At 48.7% G+C, this 26676-nt stretch overlaps 1 protein-coding gene across 7 annotated transcripts in view; it reads left to right on the plus strand.

Annotated features, from left to right (window-relative positions):
* The window catches only part of PRKCA (protein kinase C alpha), a 277132-nt gene that overhangs the window by 95446 nt on the left and 155010 nt on the right, over positions 1-26676 (plus strand). For 4 of the 7 annotated variants that reach the window (XM_006092426.3, XM_023756965.1, XM_023756964.1 and 1 more), the window contains one exon: positions 25367-25449. In XM_006092426.3, coding sequence (XP_006092488.1) covers positions 25367-25449 — 83 coding nt within the window. Of the gene's footprint in view, positions 1-13632; positions 13876-21092; positions 22014-22037; positions 22222-25366; positions 25450-26676 lie in introns of those variants that run through there. The other 3 variants (XM_023756962.1, XM_023756960.1, XM_023756966.1) reach the window with 3 other exon arrangements.

Here is a 26676-nt window from a genome sequence, read left to right on the forward strand (position 1 = left end):
CTGGGCTGGAACTGTGGCTCTCTCTGTCACTTTACCTAAAAAAAAATAAAAAAATAAAAATGTTTGGTGATGGGAAGAAAAAGAAGAAATGATGAGTTTCCATCGATCCTGGAAAAACCACAGAACAGATGTAGTCTCAGGACCTCTGTTGTTCTTTCTTTGCTTCTTCAATTCATTAACCAAGTGGCATATTGATTAAAATGATGAAATTTAGGAAATTAGACATTGGTATTCATCTTTAGAAGGAAATGGACGGTGTACGTGCTAGCCTGGTGAAGCTGCATATTAAATTCTCTTGCTGCGTAAGCTACGGATTTAGTGTGTTTTTCCCTCCAGGCTTGATCTATAAGTGGCGGTTCTAACAATAGAATATTAGACTATTAAGGAGTGCTCTTAATTAAAAAAAAATTGTTAAAGCTCAGACTAAGAAATACTTTTTTCCCTGGAACAAGTTAAGTGAAAGATGCTTTTGCTTGTGTGTCCTGGCTTTTGTTTGCTCTGACAACATGCAGGCCACATACAATCTAAGTTTTGCCATCTCATCGAATGGCAAGAGCACTTTCCTAATAGAATATGTGCAGAGGATTTTAATTGTCATGTCCTAACAATGTCAGAGGGTCGCACAGGTATTTTGCAGGAGTGGTTGTCCTTCGATCCCGTGTTTGCTTCTCCGTTCGCAGTGGAGCGGCTCAGGGAAGCCCTGGTGGACAGAGGGGCATGGAGGGATCCCTAGATCCTGCCACCCTTTCCACGGCACAGCCCCCCCGCCACGGTGCCTGACTCATGGGCTCCCCGGCAGAGCCGGTTATGGGCCTTGGGCTTCCTGTGCAGTCAGCTAACTCTAGGTGACCAGTGATAAAGGCCAGGGGACAGAAATAATTTTCTGTTCCTGTTAGCCAATGCCTTTTTGATTCGGTCTCCGTCTAACTGTCCAGAAAATTGGATGGAAAGCAGGACATCGCCGGGAAGTAAATGTGATTAGGGCTTCCTACGCCGCAGCCTCCAACAGCCAGTTCATGTGACAGGACACGCCCCTCGTTTATGTAACGCCGTGTTATGGCCGCTCCTCATAGCAGGGTCCCTTGAAGACTGACCCAGGGGACGAAGGCATTGGGCAACCTTCCTATCCTCGGGGCCTGGACAATTCCATCGATTGAAAAGCCTGCACTGCTTTCATTTTGTCTAGAGAAGCGTCTCCCTTCCTTTGCCTTCTCTTATTTGGGTGCCTCCGATGATACCATGGAAGCCTTGAGACAGGACGGCAGTGGACGTCCAGGTGCGGCACAGGTGTGTCCGGAGGGCAGCCTTTTACTAGTATTTGGGCGCTTCTGGAAAGGGTAATACGTTTTTTGAGCTTTCACAGGAAAACAGAAGTAAGATAGCAGATAAGGGTCTGCCCACCTTTCTGCCTTGAGCTTCTCATTCCCTCTTGGGACAGTCCACATTCTAGGGACCGTGAGGGGCCTCTTCATCACCAGCTACGAACCCAGGGGTTGCAATGAAGTCCGCAGGAATGGGCCTCTCCACTCCTGGCTGAAACGCCGAAACCCACTCAGGGGCTCCAGACTTCATGTCTGTAGCGATAAGTCACAAACACAATGTCCCCCAGAAATTATGGGACTTGTCAGGCTGGGTTTGCAAACCACAGGGTCTCTTTAACCCCCGCTGTGCTTCGAGTATCGAGCTGTGCCAGCGACCACATTTAACCATGTGTGTACGGATGTTCTCCCCCCTCCCTCACACCCCCCCCCCCACATGAAGGTCTAGGACACAGAGCAGGAAGTCCTCCTGCCCCTCACTTCCCATTGGCTAGGTGGTCGTGGGATGGAATTGCCCCAAGTCGAAAACCATTGAGGGTGGGGCTGTGACTCAGGGTAGAGGCTCTGGGTGGCAGGGAGTAGGGACCTCAGGGGACCCCAGAAAGAGACGGGGGACCAGTACCCCCCCCCCACCATCAGACAGTTCTTCACAATCACCTTTTTCTCTGTTCCCCATCATCTCCAGAATTGGTTAGCTTGTTGCCCTTCCCATTCCCGTCATCTTTTTTGGGTCGAACCGGGTTGAAAGCAGGATATCACTGGGAAGTAGATTAGATTAGGGCTTCCTACCACATTTCTGGGTTTTCTTCTCCTAAAATCGGTCTCACTGTTTCCCACTAGCTTTCTCCCTGATATAAACACATATCTTTTCGAGGTTTTCAATAGGACCATTTAGCTTAAAGGGGAGTCAGAATAAGTTGGGGTTTTTTCCAGACCAATACCCGGGGCCTTCAGGTTTTATAAAATGTGAGATGTGATCTTTATGTATTGGAGCAAAATAATATTTTTTTATCGATGACTCCACTTGGCAGCATATTTAGCTGTCAGTGTTGGATATGAACCCAGCCCTGTGGAGACATTGGTTTCTTTCCAAAAACAATTCTTCCCCATGCCCTAATTGCATGATGTGATTTTAGCAGAATTAATATGAAATAACTTAAAATTATGCAATTAATGGCATTCAGCTTCAAATTACAGCTTGCGCTCGCTGTGGGGTGGCTGCTTGCACGTGGAGCTACTGTGGGCGCTGAGGCTCTGTGCTCCGTGGTCAGCGCGCCGGCATCCCGGGCAGCACTTTGGGGCTGACAGTCTCCGGTGGGCAGTGCCCAGTGGCTGGCACGTGCAGGGTGGACGTGGGTCTGAAATGCCAGGATACAGTAAAGACCAAGGAGGTCAGTATCATGGTCTTTGAGAGTGAAGGACTTTTATTTTATTTTTATTTTTTATATATATTTTTATTGATTTCAGAGAGGAAGGGAGAGGAAGAGAAAGATAGAAACATCAATGATGAGAGAGAATCGTTGATCGGCTGCCTCCTGCATGGTCCCCACTTGGGATGGAGCCCACCACCTAGGCGTGTGCCCTTGACCGGAATCGAACTGGGACCCTTCAGTCCGCAAGCCGACACTCATCCCCTGAGCCAAAACAGCTAGGGCAGAATTTTATTTTTTGAGAAGAAAACCCAGATTCAGGTACTTAGGGCTGGAAGAAGTATGGTCCAGGCAGGTTTAAGGATCTGGTCCACCATTGACCCTGGGCTGGGCCAGACGAGGAGAGGTGCCGGCCAGGGGATGGAAGGGCTGAGGGACCAGGGGGCTTTGTGGAGGGGAGAGGAAGCTGGTGGAGGCAGATGGCAGAGAAATGGACTTATTTTTCTCAGATGAGGGATATCTTTAACTCAGCACAAGTAAGTCAGGGACGGCCTGTATTCAGCGTCTGCTTCCTCTGAATGTTCTTATTTTCTTCACAAACTGACTTTGTTCACACTGGCTGTTTGGCAGTCCATGACCGAATTTGGAGCCTAGTTCTTTTTGGCAAGAAAAGTTCATTAATTTTAGTCGGCTCCCCACACATTTTACAAATGTGCTCAAGGAAATAAAGTGCCTCTTCTGGCCACACAGACGCCGTGTTACTGCCAGGAGTGCGCGTGTTCAGGAGGAAAGGACCACCGTTGCTGTGGACACGATGGGAAACAAAGACGGTCCCCTAAAGCATTAGGAGCTAGAGCCGGCGGGCAAGGACGCTCACCGCTCAGCGCAGGCAGGGCACGGGCTTCATGTAGCAGTCCCAGCTTTCCGAATCCATCTTCATTTCCTGGCTTCTGTGAACAGACATCCCCTATGAAAGTGATGGGAGGCAAGCCTGGCCGGCATGGCTCAGTGGTTGAGCATCGACCTATGAACCAGGAAGTCACGGTTCGATTCCCGGTCAGGGCACATGTCCCTTTGCGGGCTCGATCCCCAGTGTGGGGCATGCAGGAGGCAATAGGTCGGTGATTCTCTCTCATCATTGATGTTTCTCTCTCTCTCTTCCTCTATGAAATCAATATCTATAAAGAATAAACTGTCTTCCTACTCACGACTGTAAACCTACATTTGCCCCCCACTCCCCTATATCGAGCCCCAGCTCAGCACCTGGCTCTCCTGAGTTCTCAGTCATTATCATTAGCCTCTGGGATCACCTACTCGACCTTTACAGGATGAACAAACGAGGCCTGATGCCCTTAAGAGTTCCTAGCGACTATGCAAGCCTGTCATCTCTCATTCATCAAGCCTGTTTGGAGCAAGCAGCCTGACATAAATATTATAACCGTCACAAAGTCATGCCCTGAAGGTGGTGATTTCCAAACGAGCAGCGTAAGACGAGTACTCCAAACTACTCAGTTGGTGGGGTACATCGATTTTAATTGTTAAAAACAGATATTGAAGCATGAAAAATAATCTGTTTTTCAGGACACACAGTAAGGGTCCTTTGTTAGGATCCGTGTGTGAATTCATGTACTTTCTATTTAGGCCATTAGAATAAAGTTATAGCTAAAACATTTATGTAAGGCTCAATAAGATCTAGAACTTTCTGGAACAGAACCTAGATTCAAACAAATACTGAGGACTGGAAACAGCTGTCCTCAAAACCCCTAACATCCATCCTACCCTGCCAGGGGCCCCCTGTAAGGCCCCTTTTAGTATCTTCTGTAAATTACTTTGTCATAATATTCCTTACAGCAAGCATGTCAAACTCGCTTGCCTTACAGGTTTGGCTACTGACTTTGCTAGTTTATATGAGGTTAGAAAAAGCAAAGGAAAAGGGTAGAAGGAGGGAAGTAACATTTATTAAAAGCCTACTATGTGCCAGCTGCTTGAGTTTATTATCCCCATTTTACAGATGGGCAAGTAGAGTCTCAGAGAGGAAAAGTCACCTGCTGACGTTTACCCAGCTACAAGGGTTGCCGTTGGGGTTTGAACCCAAGTTTGATTGTCTGTGTAGCTTTCCCACTCATGTGCGGACACTGCGTGGTGACAAAAAGCAATCTGACTTCAGAAGCACTAACGAGCTCCTTGCAACACTGTAACCAAAGACCAGCCTAATCAGGACTCCCTGAAAGGTCAAGTTCATGTCATGCAGCTCCTGTTTGAGAAGGCAAGAAAGTACACACCACCATACTTTTTAGAAATATTAATGGTTCGCATTATTTTAAAAGTTTTGGTCGGTGCAGAACAAAGTTTGGATTTTCTGGAAAAGTCCTCCGGTGGAACCCCTTGCCTTTTCGTGAAGCAGAATACATGAGATTTTGCTGTGTCTCATTTTGATGAGAATGCCATCTCGTCCAGGTCTTCCTTATTGAAATTAAGAAGCAAGGAGAGAGCATGGTCGGAGGCTGGGAGTGTTCCTGCTGATTTTCCCTGTGTTTATGATCCGATTCCCTGGGGAGTGCTTTAAACAAATAATTACTTGGGATATTGCTGGGGTTTTTTTGTTTGTTTTTTGTTTTCTTCTCTTTCGGTGAATAAGTATTGCTCTCCACCTGTTTCCTGGCAATTTTTCCCCCCTGTACTATCAAGTGAGAGCGCATGCGGCCTGCTGGGTGGTGGTTGTCAGTATAACATGGAACACGTGCAGGAGGCTCGCGGCAGTGGCCTGAGTAATCCATCCGCAGTCTCATGGATAAATCATTCATGAGAGCAGCTTTCCATCCTGCTCACTGGGTGCCGGCTTTTCTTGCAAAGTTGTTTTTTTTTTTTAATTAACCTTTGCCTTTCTGTCTGTTTCTCACGCGGTTTTTGAAATATGAAGTTCACAGTATTATATTGTGATTAGTTTTTATCTAAGTCCAAAGGCATGGGCATTGTTAGCACCAATGAGCATGCCACGGAATAAATTCTATAAATGAAATCTATGAAGACTATTGATTGCGGACTTAGAAATACCCAGCAGAGTTGAACATGGTGTGTGGGTGTGTATGTATGCATGTATATATTCATGATCTGTATAACTGAAGTCATGGTTCTTAACCATGACATCATGGTTCTTACTATTATGTAAGGGTGTTTTTCTGTAGCTCCCTTGAGATATTTTTCATTTAAATACTTCAAGTATGCAAATATCTTGTGTATGAGAAGAAAGCTCACACACACACGTATACCCACATATATGTATATACATACAAACGTAAGTATATGTACACATATATGTTTATACACACAATTAACATACAGGGTTGGTGAGCTAAGGCAAATCATCACCCCCAGGCCCACCTGTTTCATCCCTTAAGCCCACCCCTCAACCTTGTGCACGTGTGCTGTGGGCACCTGTTGGTTCTGAATTCAGCAATGCAGGCGGGAGAAGCCCCTACATCCCTCTCTGGCCTCTGGTGCTGTTGAGGTCGAGTGGAATACACCTCGTCCTGCCCTCCCAGCGATCCCTCCTGCTGAGGCCGAGAACCTGCTGAGCTGCACCTTGGAGTGTCGCTGCTGGTGTTGTGCCAACCTGCCAGGTGACGGGCACACCACCAGGCTCCAGTGTCTCCTTCGCTGTGAAGCAGAACATCATTCCCAGGAACGGACACGCGGGAGGTGCTGCAGATCAGCGAAGCGGCGGCTAAAGGCTTCGCGTGCCCTAGCGCCTGCCCTGGGGTTTATTGCAGAAGCAGGGTGATGACTGAAACATGCAGCCTTCTCTGAGATTAGGTCTTAATATGTCTGGTCTTTAGAAAAGCACATCCAACTACTTTTGAACGTCACGTGCCAAATAACAAATGCCCCTCCCCCTGGGCTTCTGGGTCTTGTCTTGTGGAGTTGAGATGGGGGGTAGGGGAGATATTCTGGGGAGTGTTTCTCTCCCTCTCCCCCCACGTCTTTTTTCCTCCCCTCAGAACAAGACAGGCTCCTTTGCTGTGTGTTATTGACCGGGTTTTGGCCACAGTGAAGCTTTAAAAATGAATCAAAGATGAAATCTCAGCTATTGACAATTGATAAGTATTGCACATAGAATCTAGACGTCTTAATTATAGACATTAAGCCAACCTTATTTCTCCTTGTCTTCCGGTACAGGACACCACAAGTAGGACCTTCACACTGAGGTCAAGAAAGGGAAGTCAATATGGGAATTTGAACTGTGGCCTCTTCCTTCATTAGAAAAAAAGAAAAGAAGGCCAAAAATTATTCATGTCCTCAGTTTAAGTTTGAGCCTGTGGAATGGTAGAACGATTCATTTTTCATCATAGCAAGAAATGTTTATGTGTGTGTCTATTGCATTGTATATTTGTTCTCTAAAAGTTAGAAGAAATTTTTTAGATGAAAGCAAAACTACACCCACGTTCAGAAGGAACCTACAATAGAGTTGTTTGCTGATGGCTTCTTTTCCCCCAAAACATGCATGATAGAAATGGCTCTTCGTTTAGTAGCTCCTTATTCTCCTCTTTCTTTGAGCACCTTAGAGAAGGATGCTGACACCACGTCTTGCCCTGGTTCACAGATGGGGATGTGGAGAGAGCTTTTCATAGAGGGGTCTACCAGCTGGCGTTTGGGCCATAGCGTGGTGCAACCCTGTCACGATGAGTGGGTCTCATGGATACCAGTGTGTGGAATGGGGCGATGTTTACGGTATTCTAGTTTCATGTTCCATAGCCAGATTTCTTGCAGCTCACCTAGAGTTATAAACACTCCCATTAACAGCGGTTCTCAACCTGTGGGTTGCAACCCCTTTGGGGGTCAAACGACCCTTTCACAGGGGTCGCCTAAGACCATTCTGCATATCAGATATTTACATTACGATCATAACAGTAGCAACATTACAGTTATGAAGTAGCAACGAAAATAATTTTATGATTGGTGGTCACAACATGAGGAACTGTATTTAAAGAGCCAGAAGGTTGAGAACCACTGCATTATAATATGGTAAGTTGACTGCCTCATTTTCCTCATCTATGACTGGGGGCTTTTGACTAAATGATAGCTTGGATTTCATCGTGAGCAAAACACTTGAAGAATGGCTAGCTTCAGCTGGGCAAACATGTTATTTTGCAGAAAAAAAGAACCCTGTAATGAATAGTATTCTGCACTAGTGCGTTTTAGCATCAGCGTGCAATGTATTTGTGCTTTTATTTGTGAAACTTCTCTTTGCTCTGGTGAGTGTTGATGTGACGCTAATCGACTTCCTTAGAGTTATGTCTCCTTGCTGGTGCGCCGTGGCCCTGAAAGCAGGCATCCCAGAGACGGTGCTCCTTTTGCTGGCTCCTATAGCCACTTATTAGCTGCTTTCAGGAACTGTGTTCTCCAGTCGACACTTCTTCTCCTTCTGGCCGCTAAAACACAAGGTGAAGCCGTGTCTCCGGAATAGTAGTTATTCAAATAAGTACATCTTTCCCATTTGGTGCATTTTGGTTTACAGATTTGAAAACTGTAGAGTGACTTTTCCCTTGACTAGGTCTATGCTATGTAGTTACCTATCGGGAAAGAATATGCACCAACCTCCTCTATTTTTTGAGTGAACTGGAAGGAAACAACCTACTTTTCGTTGTCTCCACGTCCTGGCAATTACTCTCCCAGCCACAGCACAGTGAGTGTCTACCATACAGCCAAGGAGGTCCATGTCCTGTTGGGGTGGCTGGTTGGGTCTCAGGCTGACAGCAGCTCACATTTGTTATCTCAGTGCAGCAATTTGCAATCCGCTGACTGACTTGTTCCTGCGGATGCATATTTTGAGGGCAAGTCATAATTCATGCTTTTTCCAAGGTCCGACACATTTGCAAGAGACAGAGCGTATCTGGCTGAGAAACAAGCTTCCTGCTGTCCTTGCTGCTTGTTTTCTGATGTATTTGTTGGTGCACTTTCCCCGGGAAGCTGACCGGGAATAAATGCCAGGGTTGTCCTTCTGGCTCTCCAAGTGGAGGATGTGCTCTGAAACCCAAGTACAGCAAGACCCCAGAGTAGGCCCCAGAGGGAGGGAGGGAGATGAGGAAGGAGGGAGGGAGGAAGAAAAGAAGAGAGGGAGAAGGACTAAAGACAAAGGGAACTCCCCCTGGGTGTTGTCAGGGGAGAGAAGCAGGCTCGACACTCCTCCGACCTTCCTAAATTACCATTCCCGTCTAGTCTGCCCTTCAGAAAGTTCTGCTTTTGTTTCTCCTTTCCTGGCAGGGGAAGTAGCTCAGCTTCATTCTCTTTGGGAACTCCACTTTCAAGGTAGACGTCCTAGTCAGCACCAAAAAGGATGGCATTCTAGAAGCTTCATCGGGCCCCACATGGTCCAGCTTCCCCTGCCAGGACCTCCTGCATTTGTGGGGCCAGGCCACTGGGAGCGCCCCCTGGTGGTAGCCGGCTGCGGGAGGCGTGCACTCCCTTTCTTCATGGGTTTCAGGTGCTTAGCTGTGAGCCAATTTGCTGAAGACAAAGGGCTTGCTTGGAACTCATCGCCCCCTCTCTTTCTGCTCTGTCGCCGGCATGAGGATCTGTTCAGTCTAGGCGTAAGGATGACAGGCACTGGACTACCTATCTATGTCCAGATACCTGTTGAGCAATGGATCTATCATTCTGTGTCATCTTTATGGGCTCGGAGGAATGGTATGCTTTTGTATATTGGAGAGTCACTGGGTTATTAAACCTTTTCAAGCATAGTTTACGTTATGTGCTCACCAAGCTGCCAGATTCTGTCACTTGAGTTATTGATGAAGCATTTGGAAGTAGAAGCAGCAGCTGCCTGCACATACATACATGTGCAGGTAAGTGGCTGCCATGCTGTCTCTGACAGACACGTGTGACCCATTGGGTTAAATCTCCCAGCCCCTAAGTACAAGAATTCCTGGGGTATTTTGAAAAGAGAAAAACTCTGGAAGTGGTGCTAAGTGCCAAGGCCCAATAGCCAGAGTCTTAGAGGAAATCAAAGAGTCAGGATCCATGTGAGTGTCCATAAACTTCAAGGCCTAGAGAGAAACTGTTGGTTTAGCTATTTTTAAAAAATATTTTTTTTATTGATTTCAGAGAGGAAGGGTTTGGGGGAGAGAGATAGAAACATCAATGATGAAAGAGAATCATTGATTAGCTTCCTCCTGCACGCCCTCTCCTGGGGATCAATACCCCAACCTGGGCAGGTGCCCTTGACTGGAATCGAACCTGGGACCCTTCAGTCTGTAGGCTGATTAATTTATTTTCGTGGCTATTAATATTTTAATGAATATTTTTCCATTGATTTTTAGAGAGAGTGGAAGGGAGGGAGGAGACAGAGAAACATCGATGTGAGAGAGACACATCGATCGGTTGCCTCCTGCACGCACCCCTACCAGGGCTGGGGATCGAGCCTGCAACCAAGGTATGTGCCCTTGACCAGAATCAGACCTGGGACCCTTCAGTCCAGAGGCCAACTCTCTAACCACTGAGCCAAACCGGCTAGGGCTTGTTGATAATCTGAAAGATGACTTGGAAAGATAGGCTCTTTTAGTCAGTAATCCTCACTAAGTGTATCTGTCCATTGACGCATTATGCTGTATGTGTGTTCTTTTTTTTCCCCTTGATTTTTTTGTTTGTTTGTTTGAATGGGTTCTGTTTTAGGGGAGAAAAATGACAAGGTTTGGCTGTATGTCCCAGGAAGAGGCCACAAAAATGAAACCTCAGAGTCACATGCCAAGAAAGAAATTCCCCTGACATATTTCGAGCTGATGCTTAACGGACTGGAACCAGTTTGCATTTTTATAGGGCGGAGACAACCACAGGCGGAGCCCCCCCCCCCCCCCCCCGGGCCCCAGCTGGCTCTCGGGACCTGTTCTGTGCAGACCTGGTGATTCCCCGCCCGTCACGCAGCTCACACTTACTTAAAGGGTACCATGAGCTCATCACTTCAATACCGACAATTGCCCTTTTGAAACGGTCTTGAAGGACTTGATATTTTAGGGTTTAATTATCAGGGAGACAGCAAAGGCGATGCAATGCAGCTCTGAAAGAAATGTCAAATACTCGAGTAGAAGAGGAAAGGGAGTGAATTAAAACTTAAAAAGCAGTCGCCTGGTCAGCTCTCGCTTCCTGGGCTGATTGGGCAGGGAGCAGCTGTACCTGAGTGTTTGTTAATTACACAGCGCGGGAGAGAAAGCCCACCCTTTTCTAAATCTTCCGTCTGACCTGTACACGGTCCTTATTTTTTTAGTTTATTTTGCGCCATTTGCACAAGCTGTTCTATGAGTTCTGGAGCCTGAGGAAATATTGAATGAGTGAACTTCAATCTGATGTTGGACATATTCTCTAATTTATTTTGCATTTGCTGATATAGTTCATTTTCCTAGTGTTTTTGTTCCCACAAGCAGCATTTGCCAGAGCAAAGTTAATTTTACGTGGGTGGCATCTTTAAGTCATACCTCACCAAGAAAGACTGGATGCTCTGTATCAGGTACATTCCCAGCTCTGTTCTCAGGCGGTGTGATGGAGGGTAATTGCAGGTTGTACTCCAGGGGAGTGTTTATCATAGGTGAGCGGGCATTGTGTCTATTACTAATTAGCTCCTGAGCGCCCTGAGGTTATTCATCTCTCCTGCGCAGCCAGTGTCTGGCACATAATAGATACCCAGTAAAGGTATATTGAACGAAATTGAGTGGCAACAATGGGTATAGACCGGACTGTCGCAGGAAAACATTGTCATCACGAGCAGAACCCTCAGCCCTCTGTGATTATAGGGGAGAGCAAATCTAAACCTCATTTTCACATCTTTGAGTCTGAACCAGTTTGACAAATCGAATGAATGTTTTTCTGCACGTGGAACAGTGAAAATTACTTTTTAAAGCTGGAACGAACGGGGAGCTGGAATGGCAATCTGATTTCTTACACCCTCGGAGGGGAACATGTCTTGCTGTGCGGCCCTCCCTGTCCCTACCTGGTTTCGTGAAAAGGTGTGGCAGAGTTGGACTTGACCTTCGGAGAGAAAGTGGCTCACCTTCAGGGCCCCTGTGACCCACTCAGGGGTGGGTGTGGGGCGAACACCTATAGAATGCCTCTGCAGGATTCAGAGGGGAAAGATGAGGAAGCAGGAGCATCAGAATTGGATCAAGCAGTGTGATCGATGAAGCTGAAACTGGGTTAACAGCCAGTGAAGCCACCCCTGGAGCCCGGGTGGGGTGGTAGCTTCTAGAAGACCTGAGCTTGGCCTAGCTGGTTCCCGGGGCTGTGGTCACCAGGGGAGGCAGGCACCCCTGCTCACAGCCCACCCAGCCAGGTGCAGACACCCCGTGAGTGCTCACTGAGGGCAACAGGGTGGAACCAGCCGAAATCATTACTGTTAGCCCACGAGCCCTGTTAGCATTTCTCCAATTTCCTCTCTTTTGTCAGGAACAGAACTCCATTATCAGGTGTTCCCACAAAATTGACCTGGTATTTCCTCCCTGGGTTTAGTGCTCAATTGCCGAAAAGAAGTGAAGAGTCAGCAGTTTAGGTCAGTCGCTGGGAGAGAAAGTCTCCAATGAGCAAGACTCGATCGAGATGGGTCAGGGCCTCCACCTCAGTGCCCCCCCTCCCCCCGCACCCTCGTGCAAAGGAGGTTGTTGGAAACGAGGTCCAGCCCTCTTTGGGATGCTGCATGGATCCCTGATGAAAAGTAGGGTGAGGATTGGGTTACGTGGGCCACAGCTGTAGGTCATTTTTAAATTTTCAGAGAAACTGGTGCCTTTTTAAGAGGCGGTGGCTTTTTCTGCCGCTGTCTGAGGCTTGGACCTGGGCTCGCCTGGTTCGAGTGGTGAACGCGGCAGCCTGTGTTTGCCAGGCTGGAATCAGGGCTTAGCACTCGGTTCCTCCTCCTCTTTCTTACCGGGGCGCACATTGGCCGGAGCTGGACAACTGCCTGCCTCTCCTCCCCCATCCTGCTTCCCTCCTGTTCCAGCGCAGGGATTCCTCTCTGACCGCACTGGTGGGACGGACACACACACACACACACACACACACACACACACCTGCAACCCAGTGCTTACACCTCGGCGCTGGGTCCCTGAGGCTCTGGTGCCTGTGCCTGCCGTCTGCCCTGGGCCCAGATCCTCTCTGATTGTCCCTGGCCTCGGGTTTCCCTGTCACCTTGCCTGCTCGCCACACCTGGGGGCATTGCACAGGCTTATCCTGGGTTGCTACCCATCTGTTCCTCTCAGCCAGAGCTGCTCTGCCCGGCTCAGGATCTGTCTTCACACCTGGGTCCTGGCACGTTCCCTGGAGCACCCGCCTTCGGAAAGGGAACCCCTTGCTCTCAGGACCCTCAGTAACCATGGAGTTCCTCTGTCCGGGCAGTCCTTTACCGCCCTACTGTTGTTCAAACCCAAGCATGACGGGAGGGAGAACCAGAGCCCAATAATCACCATAGCAACGACAAAAACAAGGGCCCCAGGAGCTGCTGCCGTGTCCTGGTAGAAACCTGAGCCCGCCAGCCAGACTGGCGGGTGACTCCGCCGTTTGCTTCTCTGCTGCACTCTCTCCTCGGCCTTCGTGAACTTATTTAGTAAGCATATTATGGGGACTTACTCTTATTGTTCCTTATTTTCTCCTGTGACCAGCCCAGGCCCAGTGACCCAACAGCGTGCGATAATATTTAGAGATCCTCCCGCAGCGGCACCTCCAGATCGGGACCCCCGTGATGCCGTCAACATCAGCAAAGATCCCCAGTGACAGTGCTGTCTGTGTGCATTTGTGTGCACTCCTGAGGGCGTTAAGCATTGCTCGGCGCCCTGGCCTGCAGCAGTGTGCTCCCTGCCTGAGGCCCAGCGGGGCGTCTCCACGGGCATCTGATCAGCAGAGCAGGCCGTGGGGCCCATGGAAAGGCTACCGTTGCTATGCAAATCGGAAAGGGACACTCTTCCACTGCCCCCTGGGAAACGGCCGTGTGGCGGTGCGTCGAGGCCACGCTGTGCATTTACTAGCCGGAATACAGCCGGTGGAAAAGGGCCACGTTGGCAGCTTCCCGGCCCACATTCGAAGCCTTGAGCTTTCAGACATGCGGAAGGCCTTGTCCCATCCCTGAAAGCAAAGCAGCTTTTTCTCAGGTCTCCTTTGGGCGGGTGTTCTTGTACCGGAAGTTCATTTCTTTCCACTGAAGGACATGGTGAATAGTAAGTACAACTGTGAGAACTAGGATCGCTGCGGTTAGTGGCTCTGGTTGAATTTGGCTGTTTGAGGGTTTCGGGTGGCTATAACTGTAAAGTCCGTGTGTCATCTGGGGCCTGTGGAGTGTCGGAATGTTTTCCCCGGTATTCACAAAGAGCAGTTTTCCAGGCTCGGCCCAAGCAATCAGCTCTGTGACCTCCCAGTCCTCCCGCAAGCCACCTTCATTTTCATACAGCCCTTACCTCATCCCCTCTTATAGTTAGCAGAAATGCGATACCCAGTCACTTTCTTTAGTCCTATAGAGTTTCCATCCTTTGGGGACAAACAGAACAAGCTTAATCCTTCCTGCAAATACCAGACATTCAAGTATTTGCAAAGAGCTGAGTTGCAGGCTGTCTTCCCTTTCAGGCAGCTCTCCCCTCCCCCCTCACGCCCCTTCATTTTAGGATGTGATTCTGAGTCTCACCATCTTGCTTGTCTTTGGACATCCTAAACCAGAGAGAGACTGGAACCACAGTAACGAAAGCCCTTGAAACCCCAAGCCATGTCTCAGGAGGAAGAAGGAGTTGTGTGGAATTCTCACCTCCTCCATTCTAGGTGGTAATACCTCTGTTAATGCAGCCTCTTCCAGTAGTTCTTCTGGCAGCCATACCACATGCTTAACTGTATCAGCTAAAATGCCTCGTCTTTTCATCTGTACTGTGGTTGATCTCGCTCTCTCTCTCTCACTCTGTGTAGTTTGGAGGCCAGATGTGGGAATTTGAATTCTGCTTATTATTCAGTGTCTTATTGAGAGGGTCTGGTTTTTGGAACCAGCCTGGTCTAGCTTTGGATTTTCTTTGGGTTTCTAATTTGATCGGCCAGAAGGTGTCCTGTGTTTCCCAGTTTCCTGTTTCCTGCCCAGTTGAGAACCTTGCCTCCCCTGGGTTCCCCCAAGTCTGGAAGGGAAAGCCAGTTACCGGCCTTCACCTCGCATAAGGCAGTCTCCCTGTCGGCACACGTCCAGAATGGATGCATTTGCTCTCACCTGCCGGTCAGGAGTTTCTGTCACAGATGCAGGTGTTTGCACTGCAGACATGAATGGGCATGGAGTTGGGTTGGGGAAGGGGGGACTTGGGTGGCTCTCGATGAGGATTTAAAGGCATGCGTGTTGGCGAGGAATCCTCCTCCCTGCTGTGGTGGTCCTTGTTTAATCTTGCCTAGTTTCCGCCCACGCCTGGACTGGAAGAGGCCAGGGCTTCTGACAACCTTGGCAGCTGACCTCCTGAGACTGACAGGGGTCACACTTCTGCAGCCTTCAGCTGTCCAGATTGAGTACGGGGCAGGCCCAGGCTCTGCTCGCTGGTCCCCTGGGGCCTGTGCCTCTCTGCACCAGGGCACCTCCTCCCCTTGTCCTGGCCCGGCTTCCTGAGGGGCCTGGGTGAAGGGGGGCCCTGGGCTCAGAGGGAGGCTGTGAGGGGCTGTGAGAACGTCAGACAAGGCACCGGCTGCGCTGAGGCTCTGTCACCCCCCAGTCTGCGCGGTGGCTGTTCGCACCCCCCGGGAGGCTGTCTCTCTATTTCATAGGAAGTAGGAAGAGCTACCTTCTCATGGGCCTGTGGAGGCTGCAGTTGCCTGAGGCCCAGGCTACCTTTGTGTCTTCCATTCATTGATTTCCATGTCAGCTGGATTCTGTCTTTCCATTTTTCTCTTCCCTTAATCTAGTCACTAGTTTCAAGTTATTTTGGAACCCCCTAAAAGGATGTGTATTTTTTAAAAATAAATTTCCTTTCTCTCCAGTCTGGTGAAAGGGAAAAAGAGTTATCTGTGGATGCCCACCACGTCTCAGATCTGGGCTGGAGCTTAATTTACACCACCCTGCCTGGCCCTTCACAGCCTGGGGAGGTCGGGGGCCTTCATGTCCCCCAGAGAGTTGGAGAGAATTGAGGTTTTGAAGGGAAAGTGCCCAAGATCACATGGCTGGTGAGTGTCGGGGGGAGGATGGCACGGGGACCGGCACTCTGGTCCTGCCAGACCGAGAGGCTGTGCTGGGCTCACACCGCCCAGAACCCCCCGGGGACGTGCTCCGGGTGTCAGAACAGCACCACGTCAGAGGCCCACGCTTCGTCCAGAAAACACAGAAATCGCCAAAGGAATAAAAATACATCCTTTCAATGTTGAGAAAATGATTTAAAATTCAGACAGAAAGCATAAAGGTGAGCGGTCTGAGCTGTCAGCGTTGTTCAGGGACGTCGCTTAGCAAGGCCCACCGAAGGGTTATTGAATTATCCGGGGTGTGATACTGTTTCTGTTTATTTTGAGCGTTTCAAAAATAACTTTGATATAATTCACATCATACACAATGCACTCATTTAAAGTGTTTTCAAAGCTGGGCACCCATCAACACAGTCCATTTCAGAGCATTGTCATCGCCCCAGAAAGAACCTGTCAGCAGTCCCTCCCCCCTCTCTGACTCAGCAGGCCTTTCCCACAGCGAGTCTTGTTCAAACCAGCCATCTCTACCAACTTAGTGGTTGCCTCATTAACAACTTGAGTAGTTTCAACAACTAAGTATAGTTTTACTACAGCTTTTATGGCTCGCATAGGAGTATCTCGGATGGACACCTGGTAACATAATTCCCATTGTTGGATTCTTAGCTGCCTTCCAACTTTCTGACATTATATATAATGCTGTTTTAAACATCTCCCATGCCGCATTTTTATGCACATCTCTGGTCATTTTCTCTTAATTAATTGTTGAGTGCGGAATTGCTGGTGTGCAAAATGACAAGTTTCTAGGCAGACAACAATGAGATGTTATTCCCTTTTGTGTGCCTTTTCCCCCCTCTTTTGCTGGTCTCGATCACTGTCCTTAAGCGCTTGCCGGTTCTGTTTTCTAGTTTCTGTTTCTGTGCACCCAGCAGCCTGAGTCTCAGAACCGTACGAAATACCTATGGACGTACCGAATGACAGAACACATTCAATTCTAAATATGTACTAAGGTTATTTTTTTAGGGTGATGATTTGGAAATCACTTTGGGATCTTGTAGCCTGTTACTAGGAACATCATCTTTAAAGTCATATTTTTAGTTAATGCACGAATGATTGAAGAAATTAGAAAAGAGAGGTGAACGAAAGGAAAGAAAAGTGAAATGAAATCTTCTTAGACACCATCTCAGACACCATCCCTCCACCGCTTTGGTCTGTATCCTTAGCACACTCTTCCCCATGAGGGCAAAAAAAAAGCACATGCACATCTTTTAAAATCAGCAGGTGGCTCTCCATGACGATTATTGTCAAGTGTAAGTTTTTAAAACACGTGTGCAAGTGTAGATTAAAACGCAGTTTGGTCTTAAAATTCTGAATCACAACTCATAGTTATAAGCACTGACTGCCTGTGGTGCCTGGCGGGCTGATTGGAAGTGCCCTGTGTTTGTTCCACGGGGCTGATTTTTTTCGTTGCCTCCCCACTGCTCTCCGCGCCTTGTGTCCTTCTTTGTATGAAAACTCTCCTGGCCCCTTTATGTTAGGTCTCTCCAGTTGCTCCCCTTGTTCCCCGTGCTCCCCATGGGCATCGGGATCCCTTGGACACCTTCACATTTCCTTTCTGGAAATTTCTGGCCTCATTGCCTTGTAATTATGTTGTGTTCCACCTCCCTGATGCTTTATTGGTTCCCAACATATTGGATAAAAGGGAGGTAATTAGTGGATTATGGCTTCTTTTAAGTTGTTCTCCAAGATAAGCAGAGGGAAATGCTGCTACGTGGGTAAAAATTTACATCACAATGTGAACAGATTTTGTCGCCTAAGCCCCATGTAATCTGAAGAAAATGAAAGCATTTTATTTATGGAAACTTGGTTCATGTATTTATCGCTAAGAATTAAAAATCACCATGGCTTTGTGGTCGCCCTATAATTTTAGAAGCAATGCTGTACTGTTTTTTGGTTAATCCTCACCCAAGGATATTTTTTCCATTGATTTTTTTGAGAGCGTGGAAGAGAAGGGAGGGAGGGGGAAGGAGAGAAAGAGAGAGTGAGAGAGACACATTGACCAGTTGTCTCCCGCATGCACCCCAACCCGACCAGGGCAGGAAGAACCTACAACCCAGGTATGTGCCCTTGACCAGAAATTGAACCCTCGACCCTTCAGTGTGAGGGCTGATGCTCTGACCACTGAGCACACCGGCCAGGGCCCATGTTCACTTTCGGGATGCCCCGCATTTGTAACTAAGCGTTAACATCCTTCTTTCAATTCTGAGACAGTCCCCACCCCCATCCCATCATCGACTGAAATAAAACCAAACCAGGACATTACGGATGGAACACTTTTCCCCTCACACACCCACAGGAGCTTGGCAATCACGTGACTAAAACAAATAAAATAGACATCACACTGGATTCTGAAATGAGAGTGTTTACGACAACATTTGGAACAACTTCATAATTTCCTTCTGTGAAGCATGACCCAAGGTAGTACTTTCTTGGTAGATATGAATCACATTTCTTTCCATCAGAGCGTGATTTTCCTCTGACCTCCTACCTGCCCCGTGGTTTGCATGAGGCGGCCAGGCCTGTTTTCATAATTTCACATCGATGTTGCTGCAGACTGCCCTATGGCCGTCCCAACGAGGTGGGAAACCTCCCCGGACTTGTATCCTCCGTCGGCCTGGCCAAGGGCGTCCTTTCTGCCACAGGCCTTCCGTGAACTGGAGGCTGGAGTAAGAGCCCTTCCCTGGACTCACAGCCCACAGGCCAGGCTTCCTTCTTGACCGTGAAGTTATCTATTTGTGACTCTCTTCTCAACTAGACTCAATGCTCGTGGGGCAATCTGAGCCGAGTTGATCTTGACCATCACCAGGGCCTATTGCCATAGGTGGGATGTAGCTGCTGTCAGTAACTATTTGTTGACCAGAATTTAAATATTTTTTATTGATTTTTTTTTTTTGAGAGAGAGAGAGAGGAGGGAGAGAGGGAGGGATGGAGGGGAGGGATGGAGAAAGAGAGAAAAAAATTGAGGTGAGGGCACAATTTAAATATTTTTTATTGATTGTTTTTTTGAGAGAGAGAGAGAGGGGGAGGGAGGGATGGAGAGAGAGAGAAAAAAATTGAGGTGAGGGCGCAACATCGATTGGCTGCCTCCTGCACCTACCCCCCACCTCCCCACCCCCTGGGATCAAGCCTGCAACCTGGGTATGTGCCCTGATTGGGACTTGAACCAGCAGCCTTTCGGTGCAGGGGACAGCACCCAACCGACGGAGCCACACTGGCCAGGGCTGTTGGCCAGAACTGAACCGAACCGAAAGTTTTCTACCCGTTGCCTCTGTTTCTTTCCTGCCACCCTGCATTGTGTTCCTCTGATTTTACCACTGCCAAACCATGACCTCTGTGTGACATGACCCTCCAGTCCCTGACCCAACAGACTAGCCTCAGTCACCTTCCTCGGACTTCTTGTGAGGGGGGCACTGTGGAAACGGCTCCCTCCTGGAAACGCTCCCGCCTTCAGGTTTCAGGCTCCGCTCTCCGCTCTCCCCTTGCCTCTCTCCCAGGCTTGTCTCCCCTCTTCTCCTGACTTCTTGCCTCACCCCGCAGGCACACCTGTTCCTAGACACTGCTTTCAGGGTGCCCACCGTCTCTTCTTCGGTGGCTTGCGCCATCTCTATTAAGCAGATGCCCCAAAGGCCTCGCACGTCTGCCAGCCTCCCTGGCTTTCTGCTGGAGCATCCCAGGTACTTGTGTAAAGGGGGGCCCAGCTCTTGGCTTCACCCTTGACCTTCAGCTTGTAACCAAATGGTTTGTTTATTGACCGAGTATGTGCTAAGGATGTTGACTGTTGGTGAGGCTGCTAGGATATCAACACTTTGGCTTACGCATAAAGCAGGGATTAAACAAGAAGAAAGAGACGCAAGGAAGGGGGGTAACCTTGTTACTCACCTACCCAGACCCCCAAAAGGCTTCGTTTGAAAACCACCACGGCAGGTTCTTTCCGAAGTCTTGTCTGATGCTGTTATCGTTGGGCCCTCGGCGATGTTTCCTGCTTGTAAATGAGTGATATCTTCTGTGAAGGCGAGTGCTACAGGTCACGTCTCTGGGCTCTTGGTCTCCTGGGGGTTCCAGGTGTGTGTTTTCTGGGTGGGTTTATGTTTGTGCGGGAGCCTCCGTTGCCTCCCCCCTGAAGACTGAGACGGAACTTTCCGTCATCAGCAAGCACCGTGCACACACTTGTTATGAATGTGATTGCACATACCAGCCAGGATGTTAAACACGCCATATTAAGAAAAGCGCCAGTGGTTTTCATTTGGGGCTTCTGATTGCACTTCGATATTGAACCCTTGAAGCGTTTGGACTTTATTAAACTCATTTATAATCATGACCAAATGAGTCTTTACAGATGCCCCAGATGTATTTGAAATTTCACAATTTCCATTTCACACCCTCAGTTTGGGTTCAAATCACTTTTTTGCTTAGTCAGCCATCATCTTTGTGGACGCTTATCTTTCCCTTTGGAGGTGTGAACAGAACCGTAGTTTGTGAGTTTGCTGCTGTTCGTTGCTGCTTCGGACTGAAAGGCCCTCCCCGTCTGCATGGGTGGTGCGGGTCAGTGTTACGGACTCAGAGTGGCATGCAGTTCGCGGCGGGAGGAGAGAATTATCTTGGGCCCGGCGTTCATGCTGGAGGCAGGCCTATGTCTGAGACGTGAGCCACCTGGGAGCCCAGAAAGCAAGTCCTGTTCCCCTAGAGCCGTGGTTCTCAACCTTCCTAATGCCGCGACCCTTTAATACAGTTCCTCATGTTGTGGTGACCCCCAATTTCATTGTTACAAATTGAACATAATTAAAGCATAGTGATTAATCACAAAAACAATATGTAATTATATATGTGTTTTCCGATGGTCTTAGGCGACCCCTGTGAAAGGGTCGTTCGACCCCCAAAGGGGTCGTGACCCACAGGTTGAGAACCATTGCCCTAGTGCCTTGCAGGTCTCTCACAAACCCGGAAAAGTCATCCCAGGCAAAAAGAAAAGACTTAAAAACAATGCAGTGAGAATGATGTAAACTGTGGACTTGGGTGATTACAATGTATCATTGTAGGTTCATCAGTTGTAACAAATGTACCCTCTGGTGATGGTGTTGACCAGGGGGCGGGGCTGTGCATGTGTGGGGACAGGGCGTATACACGGGAAATCTCTGTACCTTCCATGCAATTTTCCTGCGAACCTTAAACTGCTCTTAAAAAAATAAAGTCTCTAAAAAAATATTGCAGTCTAGTATGAGGGGCTTGATGAACCCTTGTGTTGAAGGCATGCGATGTATTTTTTTAGGGTCAAAATGCACACGGGTTTTGGTGTTCACACATGGAGCTCGTATTGCCAAGTCACGTGCTCTATGCCCTTAGGGACAGATGTAAAAGGAAAGTTGGATTCTTCAGGTGATTTTGAAATCAGCACAAAAACACTGCAGGATCGGAGCTTAAAAATCAAGCCTTAGGATGTTCCCTCAAACACGTTGGCCTGATTTGTCATCAACTTACCTTTAAGGGATTTTTTTGTTTGTTTCCATAAAGCAGATGAGCCTTTATAATACAGTTACGGGGGCATTAAGACTTTATTACTGTGTGTCGGTAGTTGGTATCAGAAAAGTCTATTCCAGAGGTCCTCAAACTTTTTAAACAGGGGGCCAGTTCACTGTCCCTCAGACATTCCACACATGCACACTGCGGGCCCGGGACGAGTCGGCTGCTAAGCAGGACAGGCAGCGGCAGCAAAAACACCCGGCGGGCGGGATAAATGTTTTTAGCGGGCCGCACGTGGCCCGCGGGCCGTAGTTTGAGGACCCCTGGTCTATTCCATTTCATCTGAGTTGAAGAAAAAGGGATAGTGGAACTAAGTAAAAGGAAGGAAACTGTTCAGCAACCACCTGTTGGCATATGTGTTGCCACCATGATCTGCCTCTTCCCACGAGTGTGGCTTCGGGGCCATCACCGGCCAGTGATGGTCAGAGCTTCCCTGAACATTCTTTCTGCCCTCAGCCCCAGGCCCCGATCTCTGCTGACTGCCTCACCCTCCAGACCACCTCCTCCTCTCCACCATCAGCCACAAATGTGGGCTTCCCCACGACTCGGCGGCTCGGAGTCCTCATTCACGGTGTTGCCTTCAGCTGTCAGCCACGTAGGTGCCTCCCAAACCCCGTCCGCAGTCCAAGCTGTCTTTACACCTCTACCTTGACCTTCCACTTGCTTGCCTGACACATCCACCAGCACATCCTCCTCCACTTGTCCAAATGGACCCCCGTGTACACCACACAGAGGATCGTTTCTCCCGCAACCCGTGTCCTTCCTGTGGACCGTGTTCCCAGGCTGCCAGTCCCCAGGTCCAGGTAAATTCTTTCTTACCTCCTGGTCTCTTCCCTTCATTTCCCACAACCTACCAGACCTCCCTTTACATTTAGGGTTCTTTCTCTTGCAAGTACAGAAAAGTCAGGTCAACAATGCGCAAACAATGCAACGCATGTATGATATGATCTTACGTGTTCAGGACTATTGACTTCTGCCATATGTATGAAGGCATAGATAGATGTGAAGAAAATGACATTTTAAAGGGTGTCTGGTGGTTCCCATACCTGAAAAGTCCGGAGGTGAGCGACGTGCCAGTGCGGAGATCTGACTTCTCTCTCCTGACTCTTCTACTCTCTCAGTTTCACCCTCTTAGGTCCATGATGGTGACAGCGTTGCCCAGGTGCCCTGGCTAATAACCTAGGGCCACCCTTGACTCCCCTTCCTTCACACCTCATATTTAATCCCTCAGCCCTTTTCTTCAAAATGTATTGCAAATCCAGCCAGGGAGAAACGCAGAAAAGGGAGCATCCGTCAGACTTGGTGACGTCAGAGAAAGGGAGTTGAGAAAAAGGTTAGCGATGATTCTCCCGGGGGAGGGGAGGAGAAATGGGGAGACCGGGGTTCCGTGGAGAGTTTGATGGGCGTGTGTACCAAATGCCTAGAGCCCGAATCCGCGTGCTGCCTGAAGAATGGCCCTCCTTAGACTGAGATAAAACTCGTGGACTTGATTCGTTTTTATACAACTTGAATGTGGATCCCACGAGAAGACTGTTTTCACTGTTACAAATGTGAAACCAATAATTTTCTTTTAACGTGCAAATATAATATGAGCTCCGTTTTTCCTTACTTTCCCTACAAAGCCAAGAAACAGTTCACTCGCCTTAGAGACTTTCACTGTCATTGTGTTCGGATGTGCCGTTACCGTTCATCATCCCTTCCAGCTAAGCAAGATTTAATTAAAGCCATCTCACACGGAGGCAGCCATTTATGCCTCTAAAAAAGCTCTCAGACATTCAGCTGCCAGTCTCCTGTTCTAAGCAAAGTTGAACTATTAAATTTAGTAGGTTCTCTCTGGGAGTCAGGATTTGCTACGCAGTGGCTTTAACCCCATTAATTTGGGATAACGGGGAACTTTTATGCATACCGTGTCTCTGTTTATTCATGGGGGATCTGTTCCAAACCCTGCAGGGGATACCTGAAACCTGGTAGCCCGGAACCCTACATGATGCATATGTTTTCTCCTATACACACACGGCTGTGATAAAGCTTCATTTACACATTAGGAATAGGAAGGGATGAACACAATAACGAAGACCAGCTATACCAGCGTAGTCTAATGAAAGTTATGAGGATGTGGCCTCTCGCAAACTCTCTTACTGTCCTGCACCCATCCTCCCTCTATATCTTCCTTCAGATCATCCGTTCTGAACCCCAGGTCTTTGGACAGGCCTCCCTCAGGGTCTTTCTCCCTCAGGTAACCCGCGTGGAAATGGGTCTCTGGAAACACACGAGCCTTCTCTCCATGTCCCTATGGGACTTCCGTGGAAGGTGGGGGGCTCCTAGGCAGGTGGGAAGGAGTATTTTGGGGTCGGGTGGGAAGGAGTATTTTGGGGTCGGTGGTGGGGCTTTGTGCTGCCTGTAGATTATACTGTGCAGGGAGGGCCTGGTTCTTCTTAGGAAAAAACATGGGTGTGAGATTTGGGGGCATATAGTAGAAATAGTGTTAGCTGGAGACGTACGATCGTGTGGCTGGGTTAGTGGGGATAGAAAGGACAAATACAGGAAACAAACTGTCCCTCCAAAGGGATTTGATAAATATGGGTTTTCTTAACGAATGACGAGCTGGATTAAGAAAAGGGGGAAAGAGAGATGAAAGACCCGGAATGTTTGAATGATTAAGTAGGGAATGAGAATGTTTCTCTTCCCTTTGAAACACTGTATCCATAAAACACGCCCGCGAGGCAGTAAAGCTCCCGCCAGCCTCTTCCTTTAGTAACTTCTCCTGGCTCCAGTGCATGAAGGATGGCTTTGCGCCTGGGGAGAGGCAGCGGGTGAGACTGATTTGTGCATCACGGCGCTGCCTTATGACTCATCCTTAGAGTGTGGCCGTGGACATGCTTTCAGCAGGAACACGTTTGAAAAGGCCCTGATCGAGGGCCGGTAGGAGCTGGCACATTGGGTGCTGCCCAGGCAGCGGGGGGTGGGGTGGGGGGGGTGTTGGGAGGCTCCCTCCCACCCCCTTCTGCACCAATGTGCATGGCAGGCAGTGAATAAGAACCCCTCATCCAGGGCATCTCTGCTCTAAAGTGACGCTCTTTTAAGAGCTCTTCAATTGTCGTGTTCCTATAGGTGGTTCCCTCATAGGTCCAGCTCTGCCTCCTCAATGCCTGGCCTGCATTTTCTTTTTATTAAATGTACTGTTACAATGCATTGGATTATGGCAACCCTAAAAGATAACTATTTAAAGAGAAAGCAATCCACCCTATCCTACTTCCCAGGCTCTGCATACCCATATCTTCACCCTCTGGGCTTCATCCATCTCTCTCTCTCTCTCTCTCTCTCTCTCTCTCTCTCTCTCTCTCTCTCTCTCTCTTAGTATATGTCTGTGTGGCCAGCAGGCAGAAACAAGAAGGCGTGAGGGTGTTCCCCAGCCTTTCTTCATTGCAAAGGGCTGGTCCCCATAAACTGGGTTGTGTCTTCATGAGTGTCCCAGTTCAGAATTTTGCTCAGGAAGTTCTGTAGCCCACATTTGGGGGTATCCATGTATTATTTATAGTTATAAACGCTCTGTAGTTTATGTCACCTACAGGTTGTGACATTTATAAACATGTACATGAGTGTGAGTGTGTAGGTATACAGTGCAAAGTAATTTAAATTTCAATCCTTGGTTTATACCTTGAGACACTGTGTGCCAGTGTCTCTGGCTCTCTTGTCCTCAGCTGCAAACAGCGGGCATCGCGGTTTGGGAATCCCCAGCCGGGTCAGGGCTGGCGTCCTATGATTCTGTTATCTGCGAGTCTCATCGATACCAAATGTGGCTGAGTCCTGAATGAAATGTCTGGTTGATGTCTGAGGTTCTGGCTGCACTGAAATTAAATGGACTCCTAGCAGTACGTAGCCCGTGTCGGACGCTTGTATATACTAAATCCAGGCTATTCTAACTCTCACTTTCTTTTCTCTCCCCAGTTTGCTGTTTTGTGGTTCACAAGAGGTGCCATGAATTCGTTACTTTTTCTTGTCCGGGTGCGGACAAGGGACCCGACACCGATGTAAGTAACCTGGGAACTATTGCTCGATGTCCATGCGATTTCCAAGTTGAATGTTTTTAATGCCTGTACAGTTGTTGTGGGGGCCCATCCTCCCGATGGGAAGACTCTCCAGTCAGTCTCGTGCTGTTTGCCTTGTGCTAATGAACAGATGTGCGGTCCTTCTGAGCCCGGTTTGGACCACGTGGGGATCGGAGGAGAATTTCGTCCTCCCCTCTGGGCAGCCACATGGACTAACTCCACCAAATGTATAGCAGTAGCTTCCCCGAACACAATGCGGTTTTTCCCGAAGATGCATTATACACATACAGTTTCCGCGAATCGCCCTTCTGGTTACTGATGGGCCTGTCATTGCTTTTGGCCCACGTAACACACTATTTCTGGTTCTTTTCGTGAGAGCCTTGCTGCCTTTCACGACGGGTTACAAATGCTCCTGTTGATTTAAAGAAGTTCGCATCTGCCGGGGGTGAACCCGCCATGGTGTTGATCTGCCTTGTGCGTCTGCCTGTCTCCAGGGAGCACCTCTGCGGCAGCGTCTGTGCGCCCAAGACAGGATCAGCCGAGGAGAGCGGGGCATCAGAAACAGGGTGGGGCAAAGTAGGTTTGCAGTTGTTCGTGTGGAAAATAATGCAATAGTGAATAAATAACACGACAAGAATAAACTCTGTTTCACATACAACTATAAGCCTCCTTTACACCGCCCCCTGCCCCCACCGCCGCCCCCCATATATGGAGCGGAAAGAGCCTTGGGCTGTTACACGGAAAGTAATATTGTAACTGAAGAAAACAATGTTGCGTGGGAGGCCTGACGTGTAGGCCGTTCTACTCTGAATTGCCTTCCCCGGGTCACTGTAGTCACTGATGCTTACATGACGTGCTCTAAGGGATTCTACCCGTGGCTTTGGTGCCCGCCAGGAAACTGATTTCCCCGGGGCACGTGCGGTGGGGGCAGGGCTGGGTTCTCCCCTTCCCAGAAGAAGGCGAGTTCATGGGCGCTCTGAGCAGCTCGGCATGGCATGTTTTAGTACATGTACTGAAGGGCCTTACCGTGAGCCCCTCAGCGTGTGGGAACCTGCTGTGTTCGGTGAGGATGCGGGTGGAGGCAGCACAGCGTGGGTGCCCGGCTAGGAGCCACCACCGTCCCCGCAAGGCCTCTCAGAACGCGGGAGCCAGAGGTGACCTCCGAGTTGATCTTGTTGTATGTCCTCGTGGGCCAGGACATGTTGAATG

Source organism: Myotis lucifugus, unplaced genomic scaffold (assembly GCF_000147115.1).
Source record: "Myotis lucifugus unplaced genomic scaffold, Myoluc2.0 scaffold_100, whole genome shotgun sequence".
In the NCBI taxonomy this organism is placed as follows: Eukaryota; Metazoa; Chordata; class Mammalia; order Chiroptera; family Vespertilionidae; genus Myotis; species Myotis lucifugus.